Source organism: Salvia splendens, chromosome 17 (assembly GCF_004379255.2).
Source record: "Salvia splendens isolate huo1 chromosome 17, SspV2, whole genome shotgun sequence".
Classification (NCBI taxonomy): domain Eukaryota; kingdom Viridiplantae; phylum Streptophyta; class Magnoliopsida; order Lamiales; family Lamiaceae; genus Salvia; species Salvia splendens.
The window spans coordinates 28,285,345-28,312,841 of record NC_056048.1 but is presented as its reverse complement, the minus strand read 5'-3'; the positions used below and the strand labels follow the sequence as shown (position 1 = coordinate 28,312,841).

General features: G+C 36.3%; 4 protein-coding genes across 6 annotated transcripts; 3 read left to right on the top strand and 1 right to left on the bottom strand.

Annotated features, from left to right (window-relative positions):
- The first annotated feature begins 6,746 nt into the window (after positions 1–6,746).
- LOC121773921 (protein STRICTOSIDINE SYNTHASE-LIKE 13-like) lies at positions 6,747–8,500 on the top strand. Its single transcript, XM_042170838.1, has 4 exons — positions 6,747–7,121; positions 7,247–7,531; positions 7,611–7,778; positions 7,944–8,500. Exons 1-4 carry the CDS (start codon positions 6,769–6,771, stop codon positions 8,344–8,346), a joined length of 1,209 nt encoding a protein of 402 aa, XP_042026772.1. The 5' UTR covers positions 6,747–6,768; the 3' UTR covers positions 8,347–8,500.
- A 433-nt stretch (positions 8,501–8,933) lies between these two features.
- Positions 8,934–14,452, top strand: LOC121774835 (electron transfer flavoprotein-ubiquinone oxidoreductase, mitochondrial-like). The gene is made up of 18 exons (XM_042171695.1): positions 8,934–9,418; positions 9,698–9,774; positions 10,200–10,306; positions 10,546–10,627; positions 10,701–10,809; positions 11,048–11,094; positions 11,198–11,272; positions 11,648–11,764; positions 12,098–12,166; positions 12,300–12,392; positions 12,589–12,691; positions 12,948–13,072; positions 13,140–13,189; positions 13,305–13,371; positions 13,520–13,599; positions 13,705–13,833; positions 13,915–13,981; positions 14,174–14,452. The coding sequence occupies exons 1-18, from the start codon at positions 9,064–9,066 to the stop codon at positions 14,255–14,257; spliced, it is 1,836 nt and encodes a 611-aa protein (XP_042027629.1). The 5' UTR covers positions 8,934–9,063; the 3' UTR covers positions 14,258–14,452.
- Positions 14,453–14,967: 515 nt separating this feature from the next.
- Positions 14,968–18,603, bottom strand: LOC121773416 (probable transcription factor PosF21). 2 transcript variants are annotated; one of them, XM_042170277.1, is made up of 5 exons: positions 18,395–18,603; positions 17,226–18,094; positions 16,687–16,819; positions 16,149–16,236; positions 14,968–15,583 (listed from the first exon to the last, which is right to left on the bottom strand). In XM_042170277.1, exons 2-5 carry the CDS (start codon positions 17,903–17,905, stop codon positions 15,234–15,236), a joined length of 1,251 nt encoding a protein of 416 aa, XP_042026211.1. In that variant the 5' UTR covers positions 17,906–18,094; positions 18,395–18,603; the 3' UTR covers positions 14,968–15,233. The 2 variants fall into 2 exon arrangements, with proteins under 2 accessions (XP_042026211.1, XP_042026212.1); XM_042170278.1 differs by having other exon boundaries at positions 16,149–16,233.
- Positions 18,604–21,330: 2,727 nt separating this feature from the next.
- LOC121775034 (calreticulin-3-like) lies at positions 21,331–25,447 on the top strand. Of its 2 annotated transcripts, XM_042171985.1 has the most exons (14): positions 21,333–21,546; positions 21,823–21,930; positions 22,488–22,680; positions 23,034–23,292; positions 23,422–23,478; positions 23,578–23,625; positions 23,815–23,901; positions 23,985–24,042; positions 24,190–24,257; positions 24,512–24,604; positions 24,687–24,743; positions 24,829–24,879; positions 25,143–25,175; positions 25,306–25,447. In XM_042171985.1, the coding sequence occupies exons 1-14, from the start codon at positions 21,447–21,449 to the stop codon at positions 25,315–25,317; spliced, it is 1,224 nt and encodes a 407-aa protein (XP_042027919.1). In that variant the 5' UTR covers positions 21,333–21,446; the 3' UTR covers positions 25,318–25,447. The 2 variants fall into 2 exon arrangements, with proteins under 2 accessions (XP_042027920.1, XP_042027919.1); XM_042171986.1 differs by lacking the exons at positions 24,512–24,604; positions 24,687–24,743; positions 24,829–24,879; positions 25,143–25,175; positions 25,306–25,447 and adding an exon at positions 24,370–24,501 and having other exon boundaries at positions 21,331–21,546.
- Positions 25,448–27,497: the final 2,050 nt, after the last annotated feature.

Sequence of the window (27,497 nt, the reverse complement as noted above, 5' to 3'; positions counted from 1 at the left end):
AAACAATTTTTTCAAGAAAAGGCCTAATACACCAAACCTCTTGTGCCCATACTCCTGAACAAAACGGTGTCGCTGAAAGAAAAAACCGCTCTCTCCTAGACATGACCCGCTCTATGCTCATAGAATCAAAAACCCCAAAACACTTCTGGCCAGAAGTCATTGCCACCTTAGCCTACCTTTTAAACTGACTGCCCACAAGTATCCTCAAACATCAAACACCACTTCAAGTCTTATCCACTTTTATCAAAATTCCTCCACCCTTAACACTTGAACCTCGTATCTTTGGATGTTCCATTTTTGTCCATACCCCCAAACATGAAAGAACCAAACTTTCCCCATGTGCAATTAAATGCGTTTTTGCTGGATATGGGGTGAATCAAAAGGGGTATAGGTGCTTTGATCCGAAAACCAACCGAATGTTCATCACAATGAATTGCAACTTCCTCGAAACTGAGTATTTCTATACCCATCTTAGCGGTCAGGGGGAGAGTAATAGAGATAATAATATTGAGGACTCGCTAAGTTGGATATCGATGCCACCGGTACCAACTCCAAGTAATCCTAAAGCGGACCTAACAGAGACGGCAGTACGCAGTTCCACTGAGCAGGTCTCTGAAGTAGGAAGGCCTATCGTCGAAGGCGACACTCACCCAGTTAGATCCCTGTTGAGGTTATCCGATGTAAGTACTCATGTCCCTGCTTCATCCAATATTTATCCTACTAATAACGTGAGTGCAGAAGAAGTATTAGATCATGTTGTGGAAAACACTGATGGAGATTCAGGGGGAGTGGAAGAAGTAGAAGGGATTGACTCCGATACAGGGAGATATATTCTTCCACCAAGGTCAAACAGGGGAATTCCACCGAAAAGATATACACCTGAAAAGATCAATAGGAAAGCCCGCTACTCCACTGCATGCTTAGTCACAAGTCATCTATCAGAGATGGCTCAGGCATTCGAGAAGGCGTTATATGAGGAAGAGGATATTCCACAATCGTGGGAGGAAGCTATGAGACACAAACATTGGAGAGAAGCAATGAAGAGAGAAATAGATTCTCTCACTCGAAACAACACGTGGGAAAAATGTGTTATACATGGAGGGAAGAGACCAGTGGGATGTCGGTGGGTCTTCACCATCAAGAGAAGACCAGATGGATCGATAGAAATGTACAAAGCAAGATTAGTTGCGAAGGGTTATACCCAGACCTATGGAGTGGATTATTCAGAAACTTTCTCCCCAGTGGCCAAAATGAACACAATCCGAGTTCTGCTATCTGTGGCAGCAAACAAGGATTGGCCGCTCCACCAATTCGATGTAACTAACGCCTTCCTGCATGGTGAGTTAAAAAATGAAGAAGACGTGTATATGGAGGTACCACCAGGCTTTGCAGCAGAATTCAGGGAAGGTGAAGGATGTAAGCTTAGAAAGACCTTATATGGGCTAAAACAGTCCCCAAGAGTGTGGTTTGGAAAGTTTGCTGGAGCAATGATTAGCTACGGATATACACAGAGCAACTCTGATCATACCCTGTTTCTAAAAAGGCAAGGAGATAAAATTACTTGCTTAATAATCTATGTCGATGATATGATTATCACAGGTGATGACCTTGAGGAGATCGAGAACTTAAAAAGAAATCTGTTTCAGGAATTTGAGATGAAGAACTTGGGAGATCTCAAGTACTTTCTTGGGATTGAAGTGCTGAATTAGACCATCTCTTCTTTGCCGGCCCCACGCGCACGATAAAACTGTGTATTTTTTTATAAAAATCTGGACTCCTTTAAATGCGGCTTCTTTGTCAAGCATCGCTCCAAGAGAATCATCATTCTATCAGACATCTTCTTTTGGGTAATGCATCATGTTCTTGAAGAATAAGGCCAAGAAGGTGAAGAATGCAGTAATGGTGATTGAAAAACTGAGATGGCGAAGTATGATTCCAAATAAGGAGAAAGCCAAAGGCAACTTAGTATAGAACAAGTCGAATGCCAATCCTATGAGGAAAGCATCATCCCATCGCAAGTCCTTGAAGTAAAAAACACTGATTTCCCGGTCTTGAATGCTAAGAGTCATGTCCCCAACCAACTTTCTGAATGTTGTGAAGAAAGAATACGCCACATGTAAGATGTTAGCAATTCTTTCATAATCCTCATTGACTCCATCAGGAGGATCCTGTGACTGTCCAGGGTTGACGTCGATAACCGATGACGAAGGGATGGTCTCAATCTCTCCACCAACAATAACGAGATGATGTTGATAACTGACGACGACGAGGCACCCTCTTGTGAAGACAATGGGATGAGGTCGAGGGCTTTCCCAATCGATACTCTGTAACCGTATTTCTCACTAAAAGCAGTATCATTTCGCTTAGTTGGGCCCAGGATCCGACTCATCACCACGAATCTGATCTTTACTCGCGGCGAAGAGAGCCCAACTTCTCTCGCCGAATTTGATGACCCCGACAATGAGAATCAGCAACCACAAAATGTTGAGGCCGAAGTTGGAGAATGACTTCATAAATATGTAGAGTGTGGTGATAACTTGGAGAGTTAGACCGAGTAAGTGCCGAGGCCAAAGCTCGTTGTCGGCCATAGCATAGGCAGAGACGCCGAGGTGCACCAGGAGGAAAGAAGCCCAAAATAGAGTGATCATATGCCTCCTATCGGCGGCATTCATTGAATTACCAGAAGTAGACAGTGTCAGCAGAGAGGTAGGAGAGCCATAGAACGAAGGCAACCCATTTTCTTTGGTCTAAGAAGAGGCTAAGTACCAGAAGCCGAAGGTCTATTGTGTCCCATAAACTCTGTAGTTTGGCTGGCAACAGGGGCAGAATTTTCATGCTGGCCGAAGCCAAAATTAACCAAAAAAATCTAAATCAAAATCAAAAAGCCAATACTCGTATGAAATGATTATTGAGTTTTACAGAGAGTTGTGGTCATTTTCTACCAAAAATTAAAAGTAAAAGGAGTAGTCACCTTAAGTCGGAATTTCCCTCCGGAGAAAACAATAGTAATCTGAGCTGCAAAAGAGGTGCTCGTGTTAAACCCCTGATATGAGCTACAAGCATTTGTTACCTTTATTTTGCAAAATGAGAGGTTGGGTGTGTTAAACTTAATTGAAGCTTTAATTGAAGTGAAATGAAGACGTATGCATGCCTCCGGCCGGTGCATCTACATACTAACATACCTATATGCCTTTGCAAAGACAAAATCAAATGTAAGATATTTAAAAGATAAAAAAAACAATTAAAAAAAAAGTTTGTAAGGATTCTTACTTATAAAGTGTCGAGAGAGAGAGAGAACATTATATCCAAGAGATCAACGGCGACATGGTTATCCCCGGATTCCGGCAACGGCTACAAAAGGATGATATCTCTTCAAGTTTTAAATCTGAGGAATAAAATCTGCAAGGGGAGAAAACACCCTTTTGATATTGTCGTACTACTCGGTCATAATGGCGTATGCTTCTTACACAACTGGAGCACTCCAAACATACATAGACCTTCTCGCGAGGGCGGTTCAGGCATCGCCGCACAAAAGTTTACCTCGCAGGAGGTTAAGGGCACGGCAGACGAGGCCGAGGTCCTCCCGTGGGCGCCGTCGGCCGCAAGGGAGAAATGTCGGCGAAGGCGGCCAGAGGGAGGAGGGGCCGAGCCGAACCAAGCCAGGCGGGCTCGGGGGCACCCTCGAACTCCCTAATGTCCATGTACATGACCGCCACAATGGCGGGCACTTCCCGCATGACGTCTTCCCAATACCAAGCCTATCTTGCCGGAATTGAGTTTATGGCAAGACAACTTGGTATTCCGCCTTCAGGTGGCTTCAGTGCACCTCCACCGCCTTCGGGGGATGATTCGCCGGCGGAGTAGTTTTTTTCCTATAAAATTGTATTTTAAATTATGTAATTTTTTTTTTAGGATTTTAATTATGTGTTTTTTTTATTTTTTTGAATTTTAAGTTGTATTTTTATTTTATGTTGTAATTTTATTTTATTTAATGAAGTGTGTTTTTATTAATTGAATTTGTTGGAAATAAAAATAAAAAATGAAATTGAATGAATAGTAATTTAAGAGACGGTTAAGGGACGGATAAGATATGGAGGGTTGCAGGTTCCATCCCTTAGTTAAGAGATGGAGTAAAAAAGTACAGTGGGGTCCAAGAATTGTAATTTAAGAGACGGTTAGAGCATGCGCAGCGGTGGCGTCCGTCGCCACCGCCGTCCGCGCCGCTGGCACGGACGCCATCCGCCGCCGCTGCGCTCGTGCCAGCGGACGCACACGTGGCGCGCTCCCATTCGTCAACGGCACAGCCGTTGTGTTTAAACATTTTTTATTTTTTTTGTTTTAAAAATCGGTATTTAATTATAAATAATGCTAAAAAATTAAAAAAATATATTTTCCAAATCCAAAAAATATGGCCGTTTTTCCCGTTTTTTCTGAATTTTTTTGATTTTTTTTTCCCAAAATCATCTATAAATACACACATTCATCACTCATTTATCACATCAATTCATCTCTCATTCATCTCTCATTCATAATTCTTATACAAACTATCAACACATTCAACATTCACTCAAAATCCACAATCAACTACAAGAAGACCTAATCAACCACATGTGGGTGAAATTCGGCAACGAGTAGTGGTTTTTTTAATTTTTAGGATTTTAATTATGTAATTTTTAATTTTTAGGATTTTAATTATGTAATTTTTCATTTTTAGGATTTTAATTATGTAATGTTTAATTTTATTTGTTATTTGTAATATTTATTGTGGTTTTTAAATGAATTTTAATATTATGGAAATGTTATTGTTTAATTGAATTTTAAATTAATTGTGCTCGTCCTTGCGGAAGAGCACAATTGTGGGTGTTGTGCTCTTGCCAGAGAGCAGGCATGAATAGTACCGCCCGGGCCCACAACCGTGCCGCTGGCAAGAGCACGGTTGTGGATGCTCTTAAGGGACGGATAAGAGATCGCGTTGCAGATGACCTAATTATTTTAACAAATGCAATAAATTTCCACACTTCAATCAATGTTTTTTTATACGACTCTCCAATTGCTTGCTATGAACTTGATAATGATATAGTAGTAAAAATTAATTCATCTTACTAACTGAAATGATCTTTTTAATCGTGATCATACGGATAACCTATAGGATTCAAAGTTAAAATAGCCAAGTTTGAGATTTTAGTAGAATAATTATTTCAAACCAAAAAAAAGGTAAAAGAAGAAAAAAAAAAGTAGAATAATAATTTAATTTTAACCTCCTTTTAAAGTAATTAAAAAAAGTTGTGAATTCATAGTATTTGTCGAGAATACTCGGATAATCACATGTTGAGGAAGTGAAGAGTTGACCGTGGTTGTTGCTTCAAATTGAGCTTGATAGTTACATCATCAATTTTTGCTTTTCAATAAATATATAAAGGGATATTACCACTTAATATATGAAACTTTCAAAAAGTTTAAGTTTTTCCCATGAATTTTGAAATTGACAAATAATATCACGAACTTTATCCCGAGTTTATTATTTTCCACCAATAAAAAAATTCCGGCTATATTAATAGATTGAAGAACAATTTTGGAGGGTGTGCTTCAAGAAAAACTATTCTCAAAAATTAAAAATTTTGAAGCTCTCGAAGTTGTTGTCGAGAAATTACGAAAAAAAGTCTGTATCACGATATTATTTGCCGGAATTTTTTCTTTGATGGGAAATAACAAACTCGGGGTAAAGTTCGCGATATTATTTGTCAATTTCAAAATTCGTGGGAAAAACTCAACTTTTTTAAAGTTCCATGATATTATGTGCCAATATCCCTAAAATAAAATAACATATACTCCCTCTGCCATTCTATATTAAAGTTTTTCAATACAAGATTTTACATTGTTATTTCATATGATAAAATGAAGAGCAAATAAAGTAAAATAGAAAAAAAAATAGTGATGTTGGTTTCATTTTTAAAAATGTGTCATTTTTAGTGTACAAATTAAAAGAGAAAACATTTCATTTCTAATGAGAGAACATTTTATTCGTCTTATTAGTGATGAATTTCTTTTGGACACGAGATTTTAGAAAATGATACTCTCCCCGTCTATAAAAAAATGTCTCATTTTGTCGTTTTAGGATACCCGCGATTTTTATTTTGTACTTATATTAAGGTGGTGTTCGGTTTCCTAGATAAAATAATACCAAGATAAAATCTAGGATTGAGTTGTAACATTATTTTAGTCATAGGGGGTAGCTATGACTAATTATCCCATGATTATCCATCTAGGATTGAGCTGAGGGACTAAATCTCATGAACCAAACATACTACTAATTTAATCCGGAATACAATCTTGCAAACCGAACACTTCTATACAAATTCCATTAAATAAGATCTCTATGGCATATACGGTGTGAATTTCATTACTTCACACTCTATTGTTCATCTTTGGATATGCACATCAATTATACATACAGACTACAGTTTGTTAGTAAGTCATAATCAGCCAAGAACTGAAGAAGTCTTGCAGATTTGCTCTCGTAAGGTAAAACACACAACCAATATTGCAAGAAGAAATCATCAATTTCCTTTTCCACTTCTCAACTATAAATGAGACGAACAAGATAAGCATGACATTATTAGTGATTTATCATAGAACCTACTCCCAAACCACATAATTCCACACAACAATCTCATGATCAATTCCACCATCCCTCTCTTATGGAGTAATACTTATACAACACTCTAATCCTACCACAATCAAAATAATCTTGATCATCATCATCATTTCATGGAGAAGAGAATACTTCTCTTGCAGCACCCCTACATTCTTCTCTTTTTACTAGCATTGAGTTTTATAATGATGGACCCTTTCGGGCTGAGCCCGATTGCGGGCCGTGACTTCCGGCCCGTGAGAAACGACATTGCTCCTTACAAACAAGTGATGAAGAGCTGGCCTTGGGACAACCGGAGCCGTCTAGGGCTAGGCTATTTGCTCTTCAAGAACGAGACTTTTGGGCCCGAGTCTCTCGAGTTTGACCCTTTGGGCCGGGGTCCGTATTCGGGTCTGGCCGACGGGCGCATTGTGCGGTGGATGGGCGAAGACGTGGGCTGGGAGACATTCGCCCTCGTCTCACCTAATTGGTAAGCCGGCCCGGCCCGGCCCAATCGAGTCCGGTTCGGTTTTGGGCCGGATAATTTTTAAAATTTTTGACATGTCTAATTAGTCAAAATTGTTGACCATTAGCATTGCACGTACTATTTTCTAGGACGGAGAAAGTGTGTGCGCAAGGAGTGGACTCGACGACGAAGAAGCAGTGGAGGGTGGAGGCGGAGTGTGGACGGCCTCTCGGGCTGAGATTCGACGTGAAAAGCGGGGATTTGTACATCACGGATGCTTATTATGGGCTGATGGTGGTGGGAGGCCAAGGTGGGCTAGCAACACCACTAGCAACACATGTGGATGGCCAACCAATTCTTTTTGCTAATGATCTTGATATTCATCAAAATGGTTCCATTTTCTTCACAGATTCGAGCACTAGATACAATAGAGTGTAAGTTCCTAAGATCAAGATATATTTATTCATGTGTATATATATTTTGGTGATGAAATTGGAAGATTAATTAATGTAGGGATCATTTCTTGATACTTTTGGAAGGGGAATCAACAGGGAGAATCTTGAGATATGATCCTCCTACAAAAACTACACACGTAGTTCACCGAGGATTGGCTTTTCCAAATGGGGTGCAGTTGTCTAAGGACCAATCTTTCCTTCTCTACACCGAAACTACCAACTGCAGGTGATTCCAAGATCATAAAAATGCATGTGACTATAAAAATATTGATTAAACACCACTACCTAAATTCATCATGTGTCAAAATAGAAACATCTCACTTACATTTTATGTTTTTTGTCGCAAAAATATTCGATAGGCTATTGCATGCAGTAACCACTTAAAGTGTAGGATCATGAAATATTTCTTGGAGGGGCCAAAGTCCGGCAAGGTAGAGGTGGCTGCAAACCTTCCCGGGTTCCCTGACAACGTGCGGATGAGCGAGAGAGGGGATTTCTGGGTGGCGATAGACTGTTGCAGAACGGCGGTGCAAGAGATTCTAATCCACTATCCGTGGATGCGAACCCTCTATTTCCGGCTGCCGGTTCCAATTAAATACCTAGCGGAATCGGCCGGAACGCCGATGTACACGATGGTGGCAAGATTGAATGGAGATGGAGAGATCTTGGACGTTCTTGATGATAGGAAAGGGGAAGTGATGAAGCTAGTGAGTGAGGTTAGAGAGAGGGATGGGAAATTGTGGATTGGAACTGTGGCTCATAACCACATTGCCATGGTGCATTACACTTTGTAGAATCATTCTAGTATCTTAATTAGATTATTTTGTGTTTTTTCCCTTTTTTTTGCTTAATTTTGTGTATCATGTTATGATATTCATGGTCATGGTGGTAGCTAGGCGTTATTTATGGAATAATCAACTCAATTTACATGAGTATTAGCACTCTGAATTACTAATTATTTAAAACTAAAAAGAAAAATTACATAGACAAAATTCGAAGCTAGTTTATGCTGATTGATGTAAATCCCGCAAAGCTTATCCTAAAATATTTAAATAAAACAATCGTATCTCCACGTGTTTCCACGTCCTATTCTATTTATCCAACTTCTATTTAACTTCAATTTAATCTAGATTTATTTTCTTGATATTGATATTCACCATCAAATCTAGTATCCAAAATATTTTAATTATTTCCGAATTCAATATTCACAAACAAATGACAATTCTGGTGCTAGAAAATAAGATTTAATTTTTATAATCATATGGATTAGTATTTTCGAACTACAACTAACTTATCATCAAAACTCATTATTTCTTGTAATTAGTGACGTGGAGATATTTATCATCAAATATAATCCTAATATACTCCAAAATCAATAAGATTGAAGTGTACACGATTCTATGCTAAAAAATTCAGTTGTTTCTATATTGATAAAGATTTTCTCCCTCGAATTTTCCATGTAAATAGCTGCAAAGCTAACATTTTTGACATCTAAATCAATTCTTTGAATCATGCTCAAGCTCATCTCTTCCAAATTCAAATCATCGAAATCCGTAACCGGAATTCAAATTTCTCTGTTTCACCATCTCTCCAACACCTCTGCTCACTCTAGTTCATCAAAGACTGCACCTTTCAGTCGAAATTACATTGGGTTTTGGCTGTCTAGGTTTCTTCGAGCTCCTTCGAATTTCAGTCGAGTGAGGAGCTTTTGCAGTGAATCGGCGAGGAGAGAGTGTTTGAATTATGACGTGGTGATTGTTGGGGCGGGACCTGCTGGTTTGTCAGCTGCAATAAGATTGAAGCAATTGTGCAAGGAAAATGATGTTGATTTGTCTGTGTGTGTTGTGGAGAAGGGAGCTGAAGTAGGTATGAAACTAGTCATTTGCTCATTCAAAATTTTTAATTTAAAGAAATATTGAAGCAGTTATAGATATTCGCTGGGGCTTGAGAAAGGTAGAGGATTACTAACAAATTGAAATATGAGATTTGTGAAAATTAACCTCTAAGAAATCTGATTAAATGGAGGCTATATGTATGAAGTGTGTTTCTAATCAGTAATAATTTGTTATGGGCTATGTTCAAGCACAAGCAGCTTCTGCTTTTCTGTTCTTCTTTGTCATTTATTCCCTCTGTTTTGTACACTAGGTGCTCATATACTATCGGGGAATGTTTTCGAGCCTCGAGCATTGGATGAGCTTCTGCCAAATTGGAAACAAGAGGAGGTTTGTGTGTTTTTTTTCCATTTAAAAAAAATATGTTTTGGAATGTAGCTTTTCAAGATTATAAAAATTCTTTAGTTGGGGATATGAATTTTTTGACTTAGCTTGTGAACATTGTTTTCCTAGCTAGTGGGAACACTACAATCGACTTTGCATGAATTGCATTAGCATTTTTATGGAGATAACATCTTCCAGACTTTTTAGAGAGATCATGAAACCACTGGAGAGGAAAAATGAATTGAAGTAACTTCTGACAATTTTTGCTTCTTCTATTTTAGTTGACAAACTTTCAATCTTACTGATAAAATCTGATCTTATTGTGTGACAATGATAGAAAAGAACATTCTTTTGGCTTTTTGAATGATATTGCTACATATTAATGGTCTTCATTGCAATGTTTTGATTCTAATTATCAACACAACTTCCAGGCACCCATCTATGTCCCTGTTTCATCTGATAAATTTTGGTTGCTTTCTAAGACTCGAGCTTTTTCCTTACCATCTCCATTCGATAACCGAGGAAATTATGTCATAAGGTAATAACCTTAGAAGCCTCCCTTAAACAAAGTCTTTTTTACTGTAACTTCTCATGATCTTGTTTATGGTAATATGAATCATTGGAACCATGTACCATCCAATGGGAAAATAAAAATTCATGATCATCAGCTTTACAATCAGGGGAGACATGATCAGACTGAATTTATATTTCAATCTGTAGAATAAAATAGGAACTGTTGCTTGTGACACATATATTAATGTGAAGCTAGTTCTGCAGTTTGAGTCAGCTGGTACGTTGGTTGGGTTTGAAGGCTGAAGAGTTAGGAGTTGAAATATACCCAGGCTTCGCAGCTAGCGAGGTACTTATTTGTTGGGGCTCATCAATGTTATGTTCGCAAGTATATGCTCTCACTCTATCAATTTATTCTTCAGATCTTATATGACTCTACTGATAAGGTAGTCGGCATTGCTACCAATGATATGGGAGTGGCTAAAGATGGCTCTAAAAAAGACATTTTTCAGCCGGGTGTGGAATTAAAAGGCAAGTCATGTTGTGTACACATTCTTCTTCATGGATATGGATCTTTGGGTGCGGGGTACCATACTGTGGATTTTGCAATTTTTAGATATAGCATATATATTGTGCAATAGTGCTGGTTCTTATAGTAATATAATAATTAAAAACACCGAAATCATATCACAATTTGCTCCGTCTTAAAATGAACAAGTAAATGGTTGTCTCTGGCACTAAGCATCTCGTTGTCTTGTGCTTGATGCAGGCCATGTGACTCTATTTGCAGAAGGCTGTCGAGGGTCTCTATCAGAGGTAATTCTAAACGATCTGTTATCTGTATCTTTACCAAGAATATCTTGGCTGACAAATTGGCTATGGGGATGTAAATTGATTTGGGATCATATGATATACGCAGAAAGTGATAAGTAAGTACAACTTGCGAGAAAAAGGGCACGGGCAACATCAGACTTATGCTTTAGGAATTAAAGAGGTATATATGCAGCATTCTACGCGAGCGAGCTCCATTTTCCTGCTGAACCTTGCACATTAGAAGGTCTATTATTTTCTGGTTGTGAGCTTCTCATTTTCTTCTTACATGCACCTCATCTTTGTATGTTTGTCGCCACGAGCCTCCATAAAAATGTTCTATAGGGACATTTCAACAGTGTGGAAACATTGGCACTGATAAAATTCTTTTGTACTTTTCTCTCATATGAAAATGAGGTGGATTATTGCAAGTGTTCTAACTAGTAATTTTCCAATCTGACACTAAAACGTCTAATTTAAGAGCTGTCAACCAACAATTTTGCTGCTACTGTATCCATGAGGCAAGCGAACCTTGTTCCTTAGATTATTAATCTGTCAGGTTTGGGAGATTAATGAAGAAAAGCATCATCCTGGCTCTGTGCTCCACGCCATAGGCTGGCCACTGGATCCCAAGACCTATGGGGGATCTTTCTTGTATCATATGAAAGATAAACAGGTATTTCTTAAGCATCTACATTTCATATAGACAAAAAAATTGTAATTTCCCATCTATCAATAGCTTTTATTTGCTAGCATTTTATTTAGTTCCAGTTTCCCACGATTACAGCATGCCACTTGCTTTAATCGTATCCTCCATTTCTGCAATGCACTAGTTCTACATGCCTTCCTTATTCCCAAAAAGTTTTCTTATGCAAAGACATCACAAGATTGTAGCTTTGTGTGGAATCGATATGGGATCCTAACATTTCTAGATGTGGATAACTGATGTTATGATGGTCTTGAGCTGTTTATAAAAATTTGGGTTTCTCTATATTTTTCCTCTCCTTAGGTTGCTCTTGGATTTGTGGTTGCCTTGAACTATAGCAATCCTTACTTGAATCCTTATGAAGAGTTTCAGGTAAAGCTTGACCAGCTCGTTCATCAACAAACTGAAAATTTTGCTTAAAGCATGCTTACTGATCTTTCATGAGAGTTCTGAATATGGTACTGATCTATCTTTTTTCTCTCTTTCTCTTTCTCTTTCTCTTCAGAAATTTAAGCATCACCCTGCAATCCAGCCTCTGCTTGAAGGAGGTACTGTCCTTGAGTATGGTGCTCGAACGTTGAACGAAGGTGGCTACCAGGTGAATCATGCAGTTCATTCTTCTCCAACTTACAATGAAACTGGACATGAAAAACAAAAGAGATAACAAATAACTGAAGAATTGAAACAATCAATCGTAGTTTTATATGGTCATTGGAAGAAAAGTTTTAATTTTCTAAAATACATTATGTGTTTAAACATATTTCAATTAATATATGATGTTCGTTATATTGCAGTCCATACCATATCCAGTTTTCCCTGGTGGAGCAATCATCGGATGTTCGGCTGGTTTCCTAAACGTACCAAAAATAAAAGGATCCCACACTGCTATGAAATCAGGTATTGATCTATATATTTTTATTAAAGTTTCATCTGATGGGCATTGCTGTAAGAGAAATCATAATAAAAAATTCTTCGTATTGTTTGTTAAATTATTATTTTCCAAATTCAAAAATAATGAAAAGCTTCCCACTATCGATGTTTTGCTCTTTCCCTTCAAAGGAGGCAGGTCAGTTTTGGACTGAGAGAATGCCTATCTTATTTAATTTCATTATTTCACTATTGTGTCAATCTAAATCTCTCTCTTCTTTATCAGGAATGCTAGCTGCGGAATCTGCATTCCGAGCACTTCGCGAAGGCTCATCATTAGAAGCCTTCTGGGACAGTTTAAGAAGTTCTTGGATATGGAAAGAGCTTCACAGTGCAAGAAATTATCGTCCGGTGAGTGTTATGATTTATTTAAAAATAATTATTTAAGGGAACTAAAATATCTCTTACTATATTGCAGGCATTTGATTATGGTCTATATCCTGGTCTAGCACTAAGTGCTTTGGAACAGTAAGATTAACTATTCCTTCATTTCATCAAAAGCTTCTTTGTCAAACGTTGTTCTAGACTTTGTCTTCATGTTTTAGCTGGTACGTTACCATCTGTTTGGTGCTTCCTTATCCAGTTATATAATGAAGGGTAGATCTCCCTGGACACTGAAGCATGGAAAACCTGATCACGAGGCAACAGATGTAAGAGCTAATAATCATGGTTCACTGTTCTTGCTTTAGTTGGGACTAATAATCATGAATCCATTATTTATATACTTATTTTTCATTACCTATTAAGTGAAGGCGGCGACTATGCTCTTTACTTATTTCGTCATACTTGAAACTGCAGGAAGCGCAGAAGTGGAACCCGATTGAATACCCAAAGCCTGATGGCGTTATATCTTTTGACGTACCAACATCTTTGTACAGGCACTCTCTCTCTCTCTCTCTCTCTCTCATATTATATAGTCATGTTTGAACTCTGCTAATCCTGCTATGACATGGTTACCAATTTCAATTTTCACTTTCTTTCAGGAGCAGTACAAATCACGACCACGACCAACCAGCTCACCTTCGCCTGAGGGACCCAAAAATTCCTGAACTTGTAAACTTGCCCGTGTACGCTGCACCTGAATCAAGATATTGCCCAGCTCGTGTTTATGAGTAAGTACACTTAATAACAAAATCATCCAATCCGACCCGTTTATCCCCAGTCCTCGTTGATGATCCTTGCACGAATCATAGGTACACCACAGATGAAAATGGCCATCAGAAGCTACAGATCAATGCTCAAAACTGCCTGCATTGCAAGGTACAGTCGTTACGAATTTGTATGCTCCATACATCAATCGTTAGAAAATGCGCGTATCAAGAATCTTCCAGAAGCAACTCAACGTGAAGTTGCCACCATGAAAAAGATGAACCGTTGATGCTATCATAATGTTGTGATTCTTTGATAAAATTGTTCTAGTTGATGAGTTCGATTTTTCTTTTCGTTCTGCAGGCCTGTGATATTAAGGACCCGAAACAGAATATCGAGTGGACAGTACCGGAGGGCGGCGGAGGTCCCGGATATACAGTCATGTAGGCAGTTTGCTGTTTAATTTATGGTACAGTCAGATCCCTAACAAGGTTGTGTGAACTGTGGACTAGTGTTCAATTGAACTTACACGATGTAATAAACTGTTTATTTGGAATTGATCAGTGAACCACAATTTACATCACATCTGGTTTCTCATGTGAGAGATTTTATTGCAATTTAAGTATTCTATGTTGCGCGTTAGTTAGTGTGCTCACTGTGTTTTTCCATATTTGCAATGCATTTTTTTGTTTTATTCAAGTATGGAATATGAAATATCTGATTCAGTTTTGATGCGACACATGCACATGTAGTTAGGCATATTGTAGGTCAAGCAACGCATATATTCTACCTGCTATAAAAATAAAACAATACTCTATATTGGTGCAATTATTTTTATTATTGTCATTACTGTTTTACCGCCCGAGTTAAACATAATAATCTTTTAAAAGAACACATTTTGTCATATGTTTGATTACAACGTACTAACACCAGTCATTTTTTTTGAGGTGTGTTGACTTGACATCATTGCTTTTAAGTCAAATATTAGTAATATCACTTAGTTATCTATCTATATATGAATAATTCAAACCTTCAGTTTTATCTAAACGTATAGTAATTTCTTATGAAGGGGAATTCAGTCAAAAAATCATGCAATAAGACATGGAGTACTTTTATCAAACATAAAATTAATGATTTTAACTGACTATACATAAAAAGGTGCTGAAAGATTGTTTTTACTAAAAATAAAAAAATTGAACACAGTCATGTGAAGTAAATAAGATTTACTACTAAACATAATACTCGAAACTCATTACACTAGGTGAGAGTAATGAAACAAATATGGAGTGAGCTCAAATTGAATAAACTGCCTACTAAAACCAATATTGTGCATTTTTACCTAAACCGGACTAACAAAGTAACTGAGCTAAGAGATCACAACAGAGATTCATGACATACGCAGCCTTCTGCCCAATAAACATGCCTAGTCCTTCGATGATGAGTCGGGGGCACGGTCCTTTTCCATAGGAGATTGCATAGAATTTCTAAGCTTCATATCGGCAGTCTGCTCCTGCTGGTGCTGCATCTGTTGCTGCTGAAACTGATGAAGTTGACGCTGCTGAAATTGGTGCTGCTGCTGCTTCTGAGAATGTAGCTGGAGTTGCTGAAGTTGTTGAGCGGTCAGCAATGTGTTCATTGTGTGACTGTTGGAGAAATATTGCTGATTAGCTCCATAGGATGCAGGAAAGTTCATCATAGCTCCACCATTAGACATTGGCTGACCAGTTAGAACCTTGAGATGCTGAATCTCTTCTTTCAATGCGTCATTCAAAGCTGAAGTTCGAGTGAAGGAGAATATCTGTTAGCTTTTATTGTGTAGGATGTGAATTATATATCAATTTTGGTTTTACAAATGCATTGGTTATTCAATCTTCAAATAATATAAGCACTCAACCAAAATTCTTCCCTCATCAATCCTATGACAGTTCATGCCAAAGAGTACCATCAATCTATTATTCATTTTCATTTTTCACTTGATTCATGTTTACTTCTATGACATTAGTAGTAAAGAAATCCAAATATACATTTTATTCTTTGGAAGATCAACAAATTCTCTAGAGCAAGCACTTAGAAAAAGATTTCTTAAGAAAATTAAATTCAGCAATGATTTGATGCATAGATGACGAAATGGTCAAATAATCTAACCACTCAAGCCAACATACTAAGATTAGCAAGAGTAAATTATCTGAGACTTTAAAGCCAATACTCTACTTCCTTCCCAGCCCCATTCTGCATCTTCTTATTTCAATTATTTCAAGAAAGCTAGATAGGAAAGAGTGCACAAGAAACAGATGGATAAAATGTACTATTCAATATAGTTAAAGCGTAGATATTTTACCATCTTGTAAGTGCACTTGTTGTTCCATCGTCTGCAGCCGCAGTTTGAGTTCACTATTTTCAGCTGTAAGATCATTGGTATCTCTCTGCTTAAAAATGCAAGACACAATTAACATTCTATAGATATACTCAAAGATACTAGGTCGGTGCATGATTACACGGGCAACAATATTAGAAAGAAAAAACACAGAAACACGCATGATTACACGAACAATGAATATAATAACCAAAGAGAAGAACTGTGCAATTCTGTCATTTCAGCTAAGCCAAATCACATTCATTTCCAGATAACACATTGCATACCCAAACATAAAACCCTAACCAATTTCTGACACAGCAAATTATTCCTTTCATTAAACTCTTCCTTTCATTAAATTATTCATTAAACTCTTCCTTTGAAGTTTCAGTCAACAAGTATATGCCTCAGAAGATGTACCAAGTTATTTCTTTCTTTCAAGGGAGCAGGAAAGTGGGATTGATTATTGGAGCTCGCAGCCAGCATGAACTAATAATTGATGCAGGAAAGAGGCTAAAGTCACCTGCAGTAAAGTTAACTGTGCGGACAACGAAGTAGCTTCTGTTTGCAGAGTCTGTACTTTCCTTTCAAGTTCAGCTATGTATCTCATTTTACGTTCCTTTGATCTTGCTGCTGACTGCCTATTTGCCCAAATCCTGTTAGAAGAAAGCATAAGACATGCTGGTCAGATAAAATAGCACAAGGATATTAAGGCTATCTCCTCGTAATTACATGTTCTTATGAAACTTAACTGTTAACATTCCTATAGTAACTGACACGCTAAATGCACTATAAAATAGTAAGACATAAATAGATGGCTACTGGCAATTCAGATCAGCAATGAATTGAATTGGCAATATTCTTCACATTCTTAATGTTGAAGGCATGATGTTATCTTCAACTTAACACAAATAGTGATGTACATAACTGTAATACAAATTGAGTAAACCTGAGAAAGTATGAACAAAAAATTAACATGGACATGCAGGATGCAAATAGCATATTCAAAATTTTGCTAATTTACCATGGAAAAAAGTAATGGAATCAGAATGAAAATGCTACCTCTTAGCACGCTTTGGATCAATAAGAGCAAGCTCAGCAAGCTTAGCAGCAGACATGGCCTTCTTAGCATCAGCAGACACGGGATCTTCTGAACCAGACATGAGCATCTCTGATTTGATAGTAGTCGACCCATCCATGGACTGGCTATGCTGATGCCTAATCCTTGGTTTTTCTGATAAAGATTGACCAGCTGCTCCCAAGGGACCAGATGAAAGACCTTGCTCCACTGCCATTGCATTAGACGACTCGCCAACTTGGAATGATGAAGTTACAGATGTAGAATTGAACTTATCCATGTCAAGATACATGGAAAGCAAGTCATCCTCGGTGTCATCGGAAAAAGAAGGCCCATCCAAGCCACCAACAACCCCCAAATCACTGTCAAAGCTAATATCATCCGGAAGAGTAAGAATCTCAGAGTGAGCACGTCGATGACCAATATTCTTTGGTGGATTGTCGGGCATGCGGCTTATATCATGGCTAAATTGCCTAGAATCTGACTGCATACCATGACCAAAATGACCCTGCTCTGATGAACTGCCTGGTCCCAACGGAGGTAAACTCAACGAACCAGATTGCTCCAACTTTGCACTGTAACTACTCCCAGGTGGAGACAAAACAGGGTATCTCCCCAACGGCGGAAGTGCATTCCCATGGTGAGATTTATCCTTATCCATCATCCACAATCTCTAAAATGAACAATCTCCAAAACCAAACAATTTTACTTAGAAAGCCAACCTCAGTTCGCACAAGAAGCTCAGAAGACTAAAAACGAAGCAAATGCCTAACAATATAACTCTTCGAATTTCTCGGAAATGACCGCTCCAATTCTCGTAAATCTCCTAAACTGGAAGCAGCTAGTAAAAACCCTAAACAAGTAAAATTTCTATGTTAACAATCAATACTTCAAAAAAAATCATCAGAGCAGCTCTAAATTGCAAATCCTAATCACAAATACAACCAAATCACATGAACTCAACTAAAGATCTGCTTACTCAATGAGCTTCAAACACACTTTTACACTAAAACAATTAAATAGAAAAAGCTCACAACATTAAAGCATGGAATGTGTACATGAACCACAGAACGCACATCCATATATTAATAGAAAATTCTGGAAAGCAAGGAAATCCGGTAAACAAAAACCAAAGACATAAGAAAGTGCTTACAATAGAATAATTTTCTAATTCGTTTTTCTCTCTCCGTGTTTTTTCTTCGAGATTAGATCTCTAAAAGAGGTGAAGTGAGGGGAATCCAAAACAGCTTTATCACATGAGAAATAGAGAAGACGAATCACATCTCACATGGTGAGAAGGTTAGGAAGCTTCAGAGAGACGATGAGTATATACATACAAAATATATACACACACGGTGTGTGTTTGTGTGTGTTTAATGAAAATGAATCGATTATTTTATAGTGACGTGATTATATGGGCAGGCAATGGGTATGGACATTCGGCCCAATAAATATAAAAGATTTCTTACTTCATTTTTTATATTTTTATTAATAAGAATGCTAAAGCTTAATATATAATGTTATAAGAAACAGATATCAAAACTTGGGTAATATTTTAAACTTGGGATTAAGATTATGTTGTTATATCGTTCTACTTTGCTACAATAAAACAAAAGGTTGAATTGCTATTATGATAGTTTATAAAATTTATATACAGTATAGTAAATTGTAGTACTAACAAGGTTACAAGGTTAGTAATTTTGAAAGCAGTTCTAATAAGTATTGGTTTCGAATTGTTTTCATGTGGAATAAATTAATAAACTATATTTAATGATTATGAGTTGTAAATTAGGAATGTAGTTAAATAATTTTAAGGGCTGGATACAATCATACGACGAGAACAAGATGGAATATTAACGCATGCCTATTTTACGGCATTATTTTTAAAATTTGAATTATCTATTTAGGTAGGTTAATCATGAGTGTTTCAAGACATGATTGTTTGGTATTATCCAATCTAATTCAAAGGATTTCAAAGGTATAGCATTAGTTGCATTCTTAAAAAGGAATGTCAATCTTTATCTATACTCTATATAGTAAAATTCAGATTCCTAGTAACTTAAAATTTTGGTATGTCATTTATAAATTTTATAGATGGAAAATTTTGCGTAGGTGTTGAAATGAGAATCGAGATGGTCAAGGTTAGAAAAATGTTATATAGGTTTTTTCTTCTTACTAATAACTATTCATGTAAGAAAATATGACACATATTCAATTGATTAATTTATTCTAGTAAGAAAACAGTATTTTACCATCTTGATTAATTTCACCAGATATTTTGTCAACATCAATACTTATATATCCAATCAAAAAGCTGTAGTACTATATCAATACATGAAAATTGAACTATAACTAGTCTGTTTGCTTATGATGTTTATAATGTCGACCACGGCGATTATAGAATGATTTATTAGATTCAGCTGGATATGTACATTAATCCTCAGTTAGTTAGATAATAAAGTAAACATTAGTAAAATTGCATCTTAGTTAAATACTACTATAATTTATTTTAATCAAATATTTTATTTTTATATGATTGAGTGACGTAGTCACGTAAGGTCGCGTAAATATAATCTTTGATATCCTTTTTCGTTCTAACCCCTTTTATAATGCATTTATTGGACCCATGTTTATTTTATTGTACCTTATTTTATTGGGCCTAGGAATTAATATTTTCATTGTCAGAAGGAGATTTTTAATCAAAAAGTTATTCAATGTTAATTCTTACCTATGTTATAGTAAAAAATGAAATATTCATTCTTGGTTATCTTCATGCAATTTTAAATTTTACATATAAATTATTACTATATTATTAATTTACTATAAAATCATTTTAATTCATTCATAACACGTTTGAAAATACATGGTGAACCAAAATATCATTATAGCGAATAGTTTATGGTTTAGTTCACTATAAGGGCGTTGTAACTTGTAGTTCACTATACGAACATTTCAGTTCACTATGAAGACGTTTAGTTCATAACACGAATTTGAGAACACAGAGTGTAACAAATGCATACCGGTGAAATAAACCGATTTCAAAGTTGAACTTTTTTACCCCTTCCTTCCATTGTACGTATGTTTTAGTGCACATTGATCATTTTTAAAACTGATGCACGAGGTATAAATGAACTGCTCTATTTCAAAGAATTATTGTGGCGTAGGCAATCTGATCTCCAGGTTTTCGAGTTCCCTCAACCGAACTGAAAAATTGCACGATCTTATCTCTAGTTATTGCAGACAATATAGTGACTATTCCTCTGTTTCGAAGCTCGCAAGGCTTTCCACCTTCCAAATCCACTGAACTTTTAACTTATGAAATCTCCTTCTAGAGCAATACATCTTATCGCTTTGCACAATAGACTACCCTAACAGCTAAATAATCACGAGATTTGGAAGCTTTGCGAGAAATATCAAGTCAACATTTAGCTCAAATCCAACAAGTTAACATATGTGAGACTAACCGGGAGTTGGCCGATGATTGAAGTATCCAACTTTCCAGCCAAATCGACAATGGAGAGTTATTGTTTCTCCAGAAATTGCCTATATCATTTGCCACTTTCATTCCTTCTCGAGTATTGAACTACACGAAGGTGATCACATCTCACAGTGGATAGTGATAAGGTTCATTTCATGCATTGGCTATGGGTTTAATGATGTGCTTACTTCAAACTTTAAGACACTAATTTTGAGGCTATTAAGTTAGAGCGTCCACTATAACGTGGACGCGGCTATAGCCGCGAGCGGGGCGATGGCGGGGCGGAAGCGGGGCGGCTTATAGTGGGAAGGGTGTCCGCCACGGGGGTGGACGCGGCGGGTGAGGGGAGGGACGGCGGACGCGGAATCGCCGCGTGCGAGGCGAGGACGCGGCTAAGGGTGGCAGAGAGAGAAGGAGTGGGGCTATAGCCGCGGCTGTCTATTGCAGTAGCCGCGGCTGACGCGGCGGCGCGGCGGTTCGAGAAGGGGGGCGGTGGTGGGAGGGGGCTGTCCGCCCCCTATAGTGGACACCCTTAGAATTGAATAAATTTTGTCTAAAGTCAACTGACTCTGCAAAATACAGTAGACTCGTGAGTTGACTTCACTCCAATAATTTAAAACTAACCGAACTCTCTGTTTCTATCTTCGCAGTTAACACTTCACATACAAACATTTCCAAATTGAGGCTAGAATTGATGATAGTGTTCCGAAATTATTGGTGATTAAAAATGGAAATTCGCATTAACCAGTCTCTTCTGTTGTTGTTAACTTTCCTGATTGCTATCGACTTCGCTGTATCGGAAATATTTTTCGAAGAACGTTTTGAAGGTAAGCGAGCAATGATTTTTGCTCTCTAAATTAATCCGTCGTCCACAAAAATTTATAGAATCGGAACAAAATCATGTGATTTTTCGTCTTAGTGGTTGTATTTATTTGCAGTTTTTATGAATTGATGCTGCATATTGCTATTAGGTTTATATCACCGATGAACTAGGACCATAAGCATTTTTTCCACTGTATAAGTCATGAACACAAATAACCATGTTGAAATTGTGTGATTTTTCTTTTCAATTTGTTTTGATGTTGATATTTGATGATTTGAAGATGAGTGGAAAAGTAGGTGGGTGCTGTCTGACTGGAAAAGGAGTGAAGGAAAAGCGGGTACATTCAAGCACACGGCTGGAAAATGGAACTCTGATCCAGATGACAGAGGTATAGTTTGTTTGTGTATGTATGTGCTTGTTTGGATGTTTGGTTGATATTGCTATGAGATAGTAATTAGAGAGTATCTATTCTTTTTGTGAGGCAGAATATATGCACAATGCTATATCATTGTATCATGTAGTGACTAAGAAACAAAAAAGAAGAAGAAGTGCATTCACAATACATATAGTCCTTGTTTATAGCGAAGAAGACGAGGTAGCTAGTGTCGAAAGATGAGCTTGACACAACTAACTGGGGAAAACTTATACTACCAAACATGTGTTGAACATTATACATATTTTTGCATCTCCCTTGAAGTGAACATCGGTTCCATGTGATGATAACAACACTATGAGGCTAACTTACAGTCCTTGCTTTGCCGTAGAGAAACTGTGTGACTTGATCTGAAAAGAGGCGCTATTGAGAGAGCAGCTTTGGTAGTGGCCATTAGTTCGTGTGAACACTTCTGTTATTCTTTTATGCATTCATGTCATAGAGGAATCAGTTAATTGTTTACTATGAGATACTTCTAGCTCTATCTGATATGATATAGCTATCTCGAGCAGGTATCCAAACGTATAAGGATGCCAAACACTATGCCATTTCTGCAAAGATACCGGAATTTAGCAATAAAAATAGAACCCTTGTGTTCCAATACTCTATAAAGTTCGAGCAAGACATTGAATGTGGTGGCGGTTACATTAAGCTTCTCTCTGGCTATGTCAACCAGAAGAAATTTGGCGGTGACACTCCATACAGGTCTGTTATCCTTATTGACTGTTTCTTATTTTTTCATGATTTATTGCGAATGTGGCTCTATGAAATATGTAACAGTCTCAGAGACATGCCTCTGTGTTTGCAGTCTTATTTTAGAATACATATTAGTTTGGCATTTATTTTTGTGTTTCTCATGTATGTGTAATTTATTGTTTACAGCATGGTCATAGGAAGTGGATATTTTGGAATGAAAACTTAAGCCAGAATTTATTAAGTCTTCCATAGTCATTTTCTTGTTTACCCTCTCTACATGTGTCTATTCTATCCTTTTCTTTTAACTCAGTGCTGATATAGGCTACCTATTAATCCTTGTGGTTGCCGCTATCAATGTGCAGCTTGATGTTTGGACCCGATATTTGCGGCCCTCAGACCAAGAAGCTTCATGTCATACTTTCGTATCAGGGCCAGAATTATCCAATTAAAAAGGATTTACAATGTGAAACTGACAAATTGACTCATTTCTACACATTCATCTTGAGACCTGATGCAACATACAGTGTCTTAGTTGATAATCGTGAAAGAGAGTCTGGAAGCATGTACGATGACTGGGACATCCTCCCACCTCGCAAAATTAAACATGTCCGTGCAAAAAAGGTACCAAAAAAATACCCATCTCTATTCAGTTTTATACACATACTTCTGGTTTCTGATAGAGCATCTTATTATGCAATCGTGCCCTTAGGGAGCACTCTAAATTCAGTTGCTATGCTCTGGTTTTTGCAGCCAGCAGATTGGGACGATAGAGAATATATTGATGACCCTGATGGTGTTAAACCAGAGGTATGTTACTTCTAGTTTTACTTAGACCGTAAAATGTTGTACTATCCTTCAGCTAGGACTTTGAATTCCCAAATTCATGAAGCATTTTGACAATTGCAGGGTTATGATAACATACCAGCTGAAATATCTGATCCAAAAGCTAGAAAGGTTTGTTGAGCGTTAAATAGTTCTATTGAAAATTGTTACCAACTTTTATTTTGATAGCTTAAGCACGAATACATTGCTAGTATCGGTTGTCGTACCTTGTAGCATTCCTACAACAATGTTTCCCTCTAATACTCCCTTGTAAGATTAGATTGGTATTAACTACTAAGTCTAATGTATTTTTGTTGGTAGCCTGCTGACTGGGATGAAGATGAGGATGGAATATGGAGACCGAAAAAAGTACCCAACCCAGCTTATAAAGGCCCTTGGAAGCCAAAGGTACAATTTCACTTACTTCACAGCCAAAGTTGCTTATTATTTTTAAGAATTTAGATCTAAACTTTCTTTACCTGTTGCTTCAGAAAATCAAGAACCCGAACTACAAAGGAAAGTGGAAAATTCCTTGGATTGACAACCCTGGTAGGCCTCAACTATACAAGAAAATTTCGTAAGCTGGTAGCTAGATGCTGCCACAGCTCTTTCTACTCATTGTTATTACAGATCTTGAGTGGAAATATCTACAAAACAATCAAGTGCACTTCTAATCTTCTTGATTTCTTGCTGCAGAATTTGAAGATGACCCCGACCTTTATGTGTTAAAACCAATAAAATATGTTGGTATTGAAGTTTGGCAGGTATAATGCTACTATGACTTTACTTAATATCAGATTTTTTTGTCAGTTTGTGTATATATAAAGAATAGGATATCTCATTAGTAATTTCACTTCTTTATCATGCAATATGTAGGTGCAAATAAGTGTCTTAGACATATGTTCAAAGAGCCTTCTGTTGAGGATTCATTGCAATTGCAGAATATATGCATAACTATCCTCCTGCCATATAAAGATTCATACACATCACACCGTACTCTCACACAATGTCGTTGCAGGTGAAGGCTGGTTCAGTGTTTGATAACATATTGGTATGTGATGAACCACAGTATGCAAAAGAAGTTGTTAACGAGATACTGGCAAACAAGGAGGTAAGAATGCTTTTAGATTGTCTATACTTGCACGCTGTTGTCTTGATTGCTAGTATGATGTTGTTGAGCTCAAATACCTCAGATTGAAAAGGAGGCATTTGAGGAGGTAGAAAAAGTGAGAGTAGCAAATGAAGAGGCAGTAAGTTTCCGCACTACTTTTAGAACGATGCAATTACAACACCTTCTACAATTGACCCTTACTCTTCTGATAACTGTCTATGCAGGACGCTAAAAGAGCAAAAGAGGAAGACAAGGATCATCGACGACGTAGAAGGGTACGTTGCTCTATCGCCTTCGCTCGTTTCTCTGACTATCACATTGCTTTTACTTTTTCTGCATACAGTTAGTCAGCATACATTAACTTACTCATTTACCCCAAAGAAAGGAATGAAATAAAGTTTTTTACAGAGAAGGGATATTAAGTTTCAATGGGGTAGTTGAAAGAAGCTTCATTTCATTATTGATCTTTGTTGTTGATTGATTTAATGAACTAGTTTGTAATTACAACTTATTATTTACTTGAATCATTTTCTTGCAGCATGATCCTGATGATTACTTGGATGACTACCATGTCAGCTCTCTCTCTCTCTCTCTCTCTCTCTCTCTCTCTCTCTCTCACACACACACACACACACACACAGAGACACACAGTCATGCAGTTTCTTTATGAAAGCTTATTGTCATCATTTTCTTGATTGCAGGATGAGCTTTAAGTTATGCTTCCAGAAAAAAATCCTTTGGCTTTTATGGAATGCAGTTCAGCATTTATAGTTTCGGATTCTACTCATTTATACAAATAAAATTTTAAAACTTATTCTGATTTAAATAAAATTTATTTGAGCATACCTCGGTTTTAGCCTTTTAGGAAGCAAGATATCAATTACCTTATGAACTATCAAAACTAAATTATCCACCTGAAAAGGTGAAGATAATATACATGTAAATAAAATAAAATAAAATAAAATACTACTATAACCCATGAGAGTGTGCTCGGTCTTTATGGCACAATTAATAATAAAATTGAGATAATTATGATTTTGAGTAGAGAAATAGTTCAACGCTAAAGGATAAATAATCCGAAAAATGTAGTAAGTCGCAATCTGTATTTACTATACAAATATTTTTTGTTTAAATGAAAACGTATATTCGCTATATAAATACCCGGAATTCGTATCTAGAAAGATGGGGTTTTAGAATTGAGTGTCCATTATTAGCCAACCAATAAATACGATTGATTTTGATCATGACATCACATAAATATTTATATTTTCATAACTACGTATTTTCTATTTAAATCGACCTAAATTAACATATTCCTAAATTTCGTTTTCGCAGGGTTGTTCTTTCCCGGAATTATCATTTTCAATAAATTAATATTACAACTATACTACAACTGCACATCAAAGTTTAATTATATACCAAAATTTCAACTCTTATTTAAAGCACTTTTCTTATGTATATAAAACTCTTTTTGTCAACTCATAAATTTGATGTGTAGAGCCTTTGTCCTAGGTCTAAAGAGCTTAGACATTATTGCAACCCTCTTGACATCAGCTGTAATTTCCTCTCTTATATAAGAGTTAATTTTTTTAAAAAAAAATGTAAATTTGTAAAGAAAATAAGAGTAATCCAAGTAGGAGACCAAAAATTAAAAGTTCAGTTGTAGTTAGTAGGTGGCCAACAAAGTCCAATAGCTGTCAAAATTAATATAACCCCACATTCTCTTTACTCGATGCATATTAAGACTCCATAATTGCACATATTATTCATCAAGTCTCTAATATATGCATTTACCAATTAATGTTTCCACTATAATTTTGCTTCTTTTTTTGTTTCTAAAACATTGGTTTAATCCAATATCACAAATATTTTTCATTTTTTCGTTTTAGGTCCTCAATGTTCTGCAATAAAATATAAATTTAGGGACTTACAATAAATCCACTAAAAATGTATTTTACTTGGATTTTAGAGGCTTTGTAAATAATGAAAAAACATACTACAATCTATATCTATATCTATATCTATGCATACTTATAATCTATATATATGCATTGAGATTATGAAACATGATTATTGGTGAAGAAATAAATGACAAAAGATATTAGACACCACTACCATTATTTAATAGCAAAATGTAAAGAAGTTGATTTCTCAAACTAAGTTTTAAATCTCTGTGATCTAATTTATTTATATATTTGACGTGGATTTGTTAATTGCTTGTTTCATGCTATTGATAAATCATTTAAAATATTGTTAATTTGTATGATTTGCTGACATAAATTTATTTTAGTTTTATTTACATTAAAAGCTAAAAGAGTACCGATACCAATAAATAAAATTATACTACTAAATATATAAAAGATTAATAAAAGCATAATCAAAACACTAATAATGATAAAAAATACTCTATATTTAAAGAATTGAAAATAAAAATATTTTAAAATACTAAAATCTTGATAAACAGTAATCAAATAAATTTATTCTCATTGTCTTAAAATAGTTGAATTGTATTCCTTTTGAGCTGTGACGAGATAGTTGTATCATTTTTTTTCCAAAAAATTATTTCTCTTTTTTATATACTTTCTCTTTTTCTCACATACTTTATTATAGTAGTAATATTTGGTAATCCTTTATTAAAAAAACTAGTATGCAAAAAATGATAATTGTAAAAAATAATTATAATTTACTCTTCAAATTAAGTTACTTTTATCATTTAATAGTATTTTGTAAATCAAATTTATTGTGGTATACTTAAATTGTTGTTATACACACCTATAGATATGATCATATATACAATAAAATTATTACTCATATTTGAAACGATATTGATGATATTTTTGATTCTATACATTACTATCAAGTATCATCGACTATATAACATTTTCTACATTTT

Excerpts from the sequence above, each read along its gene's own strand:
- LOC121773921 (XM_042170838.1), top strand. The coding sequence starts at position 6,769 with ATGGAGAAGAGAATACTTCTCTTGCAGCACCCCTACATTCTTCTCTTT. Across the intron at positions 7,532-7,610 it reads AGCACTAGATACAATAGAGT|GGATCATTTCTTGATACTTT; the intron begins GTAAGTTCCTAA and ends TAATTAATGTAG. Across the intron at positions 7,779-7,943 it reads ACCGAAACTACCAACTGCAG|GATCATGAAATATTTCTTGG; the intron begins GTGATTCCAAGA and ends CTTAAAGTGTAG.
- LOC121774835 (XM_042171695.1), top strand. The coding sequence starts at position 9,064 with ATGCTCAAGCTCATCTCTTCCAAATTCAAATCATCGAAATCCGTAACC. Across the intron at positions 10,307-10,545 it reads CGAGGAAATTATGTCATAAG|TTTGAGTCAGCTGGTACGTT; the intron begins GTAATAACCTTA and ends CTAGTTCTGCAG. Across the intron at positions 10,628-10,700 it reads CAGGCTTCGCAGCTAGCGAG|ATCTTATATGACTCTACTGA; the intron begins GTACTTATTTGT and ends TTTATTCTTCAG.
- LOC121773416 (XM_042170277.1), bottom strand. The coding sequence starts at position 17,905 with ATGATGGATAAGGATAAATCTCACCATGGGAATGCACTTCCGCCGTTG. Across the intron at positions 16,237-16,686 it reads CACAGTTAACTTTACTGCAG|CAGAGAGATACCAATGATCT; the intron begins GTGACTTTAGCC and ends TGCATTTTTAAG. Across the intron at positions 15,584-16,148 it reads ACAAGTGCACTTACAAGATG|CTTTGAATGACGCATTGAAA; the intron begins GTAAAATATCTA and ends CTCGAACTTCAG.
- LOC121775034 (XM_042171985.1), top strand. The coding sequence starts at position 21,447 with ATGGAAATTCGCATTAACCAGTCTCTTCTGTTGTTGTTAACTTTCCTG. Across the intron at positions 21,931-22,487 it reads CTCTGATCCAGATGACAGAG|GTATCCAAACGTATAAGGAT; the intron begins GTATAGTTTGTT and ends TATCTCGAGCAG. Across the intron at positions 22,681-23,033 it reads GGCGGTGACACTCCATACAG|CTTGATGTTTGGACCCGATA; the intron begins GTCTGTTATCCT and ends ATCAATGTGCAG.